This window comes from Microtus ochrogaster, chromosome 7, assembly GCF_000317375.1.
Source record: "Microtus ochrogaster isolate Prairie Vole_2 chromosome 7, MicOch1.0, whole genome shotgun sequence".
Classification (NCBI taxonomy): domain Eukaryota; kingdom Metazoa; phylum Chordata; class Mammalia; order Rodentia; family Cricetidae; genus Microtus; species Microtus ochrogaster.
Window position 1 is genome coordinate 70,633,672 of NC_022014.1, and position 2,214 is coordinate 70,635,885.

The 2,214-nt window shown below is 61.7% G+C and overlaps 1 protein-coding gene across 2 annotated transcripts in view; it reads right to left on the bottom strand.

The window, feature by feature from the left end:
* Positions 1-1,747, bottom strand: part of Xylt2 (xylosyltransferase 2) — a 14,171-nt gene extending 12,424 nt beyond the window's left edge. For both annotated transcript variants that reach the window (XM_005350598.2, XM_026780675.1), the window contains exon 1: positions 1,535-1,747. In XM_005350598.2, coding sequence (XP_005350655.1) covers positions 1,535-1,669 — 135 coding nt within the window. In that variant the 5' untranslated portion in view covers positions 1,670-1,747. The remainder of the gene's footprint in view (positions 1-1,534) is intronic.
* Between the last annotated feature and the right edge of the window lie 467 nt (positions 1,748-2,214).

The following is a 2,214-nucleotide window of genomic DNA, read 5'->3' on the forward strand; positions in this document are numbered from 1 at the left end:
AGAGAGAGAGAGAGAGAGAGAGAGAGAGAGAGAGAGAGAGAGAGAGTGTGTTTTGGGTGGGAGAGACCCCGATTCTCTCACCTGTCACCTGTCTTCAATTCTCCATCCCCAGCTATGGGCAGAGCAGCAGCAGGGTCTCAGGTCATGCACTGACTCTGACAACCAGCCACTGAGCCACCCACTTCTGAGAAGGCTCAGATGCCCTGATGTGCTCTTCTGCTCTTCTCCCAGTCCTCACCAGCATCCTGGCTCACACATACCAGGCTCCTCACCTGCCTCTGTGGCCCACTCCATCTGAGGTGTCCCAGTTGCCCAAAGAAACTTACTTCATCATATGACTGAAACTTTCTACTGGTCTTTATGCCCAAAGAATAAGCTCACTCCCTACACAAGCCAGCTTCCCCATGACTGTCCTCAGCTCCTATTAGGGTCATGGTCCCAAGTCTCTCTGTTCCTGGTCCCCTCACCAGCCCGAAACTGGAAGGGCAGCTCTTCTCCCAGTCTTTGGAACTGACCAGGAGGGGAAGGTGTTCAGGCTCTATGCCTTCACCCTGCCAGGTAAAACCCCAAAGGATATGACAACAGAGCCTCTCTCCCAGAACCCCGCAGACACAGGAACAAGAAGAACCCCTGACCTCTGGCCACAGTTTAGGGCTTTGATTAGGCAAACCCTCTCCACTTTTCCAGAACGGACGCCTCCTAACCACACTACAGGAGGGTGTGTCTGAGCCTGCAACTAAAAAGACACCAGTCAAAAGTAAAAACAACGCTGGGATCCGGGGCTGGGGCTCTGATCTGCAGCTGCTGTTCTCATTATCCCAGAGCAAGCGATGGCTGGCTCCCTCCTCCTTTGAAGTCCTGAGGCTAACTCAACAGCTCACCTTCCATTCCCATCCCCTCCTGAAGATTCACCCGGGTTCTTCCCTGGCTGAGAAAGCCACGCCTTGAGGACACTTCAGTTTTTTTTTTCTCCCCTTGGGGGTCACTCCTGCACTCTATTCCGGGATATACACTTTGTCACAGGCCATAATTCGACCACCTAAGTTCCACTTCACCGCCACACGCTCCTTCTCAGGGGCAGCTGAACACAGATGCCCGGGGTCCCTCGGCCCCCACTCCTCCGCCCACGGCGCGTACACCCCCCGCCCCCTCCCAACTTCAGAAAGTTTGGCCTGAGGCTTCCCACCTTCAAGTAGGCTAGGGCCCAGTCGCTCCTCCTAGCCCCGATCCCCGTGCCTGACCTTCATCGCTCTCCGGGACGGAGACCACCCCACCATGACCCGCTCTTCCCTCCACGGCCCCCAGTCCTCCAGCTGCCCCGGCCTCCGGGGTCACGCACCGCTCCCACACGCAGCCCGCCAGGCCGGCCTGGGAAGGGAGCGTTGGGGGACGGAGGTCGGGCTCCAGGAGGCTGCCTGCGCCCTGTACGCACGCGGCCCCTGTCCCACTTGCCTGGCCGGGGCCGCCCGCAGCCCCGCCAGGACCCCGCGCGCCCCCGCGCCCGGCCTGCCCGCCCGCACGGCCGTCGGAGCACCTCTCCCGGCTCGTCCTCCTCCAGGCCGCTGAAGCTCCACACCACCAGGCCCTGCAGCAGCAGGATGGCCAGTGCCGTGGCGATCGCCAGCTTGTAGCGCCGCACCAGCTTCTGCACCCGCGCGCTCGCCACCATCTTCCTGCCCGGGACGCGGGGCGCGCGTCCGGCCCTGCAAACCGGCCGCGGGCGTGCGCATGGGCGCGGGGCCGAAAGCCCCCACACCCCGCCCACATAGGCGGACCGGGGGCGGAGTCCTAGGCTCCACCCTCTCGCGGGCTGGGCTTGAGGCTGTGGGCCGGTCTTCCGCTCTTGTCTCCTAGGAAGGGTCTAGGCTCTCTGGGTCCCTTCCGCGTCTCCAAGCGTGTCTGCGTGTGGGATCACCACCTCTTGGCAGCAAAAGCATTGTCCTGGGGTACGGAGAGTCTGCGGCCTGACAGCGCTGATGTCGCAGGACATGGTGTGCGTGGGGATGCGGGGAAGGGACTCAGCGGTCCGCGGCCCTGGGAAATGCTGGCACTCTTAGGTGTGTGAGTACCACCCACCCTGCCTAAAACCTGAAGGCCGCTCCTCACGACAAAGCGTGTAGCCCCTTGACTGGCTCCGAGGCTCTTCACAAAGCTGACTTGCCACCGTGCCCCTCTAGTCCAAAGCATCCTCAGGCCTCTGCTGGAGGCGTGATT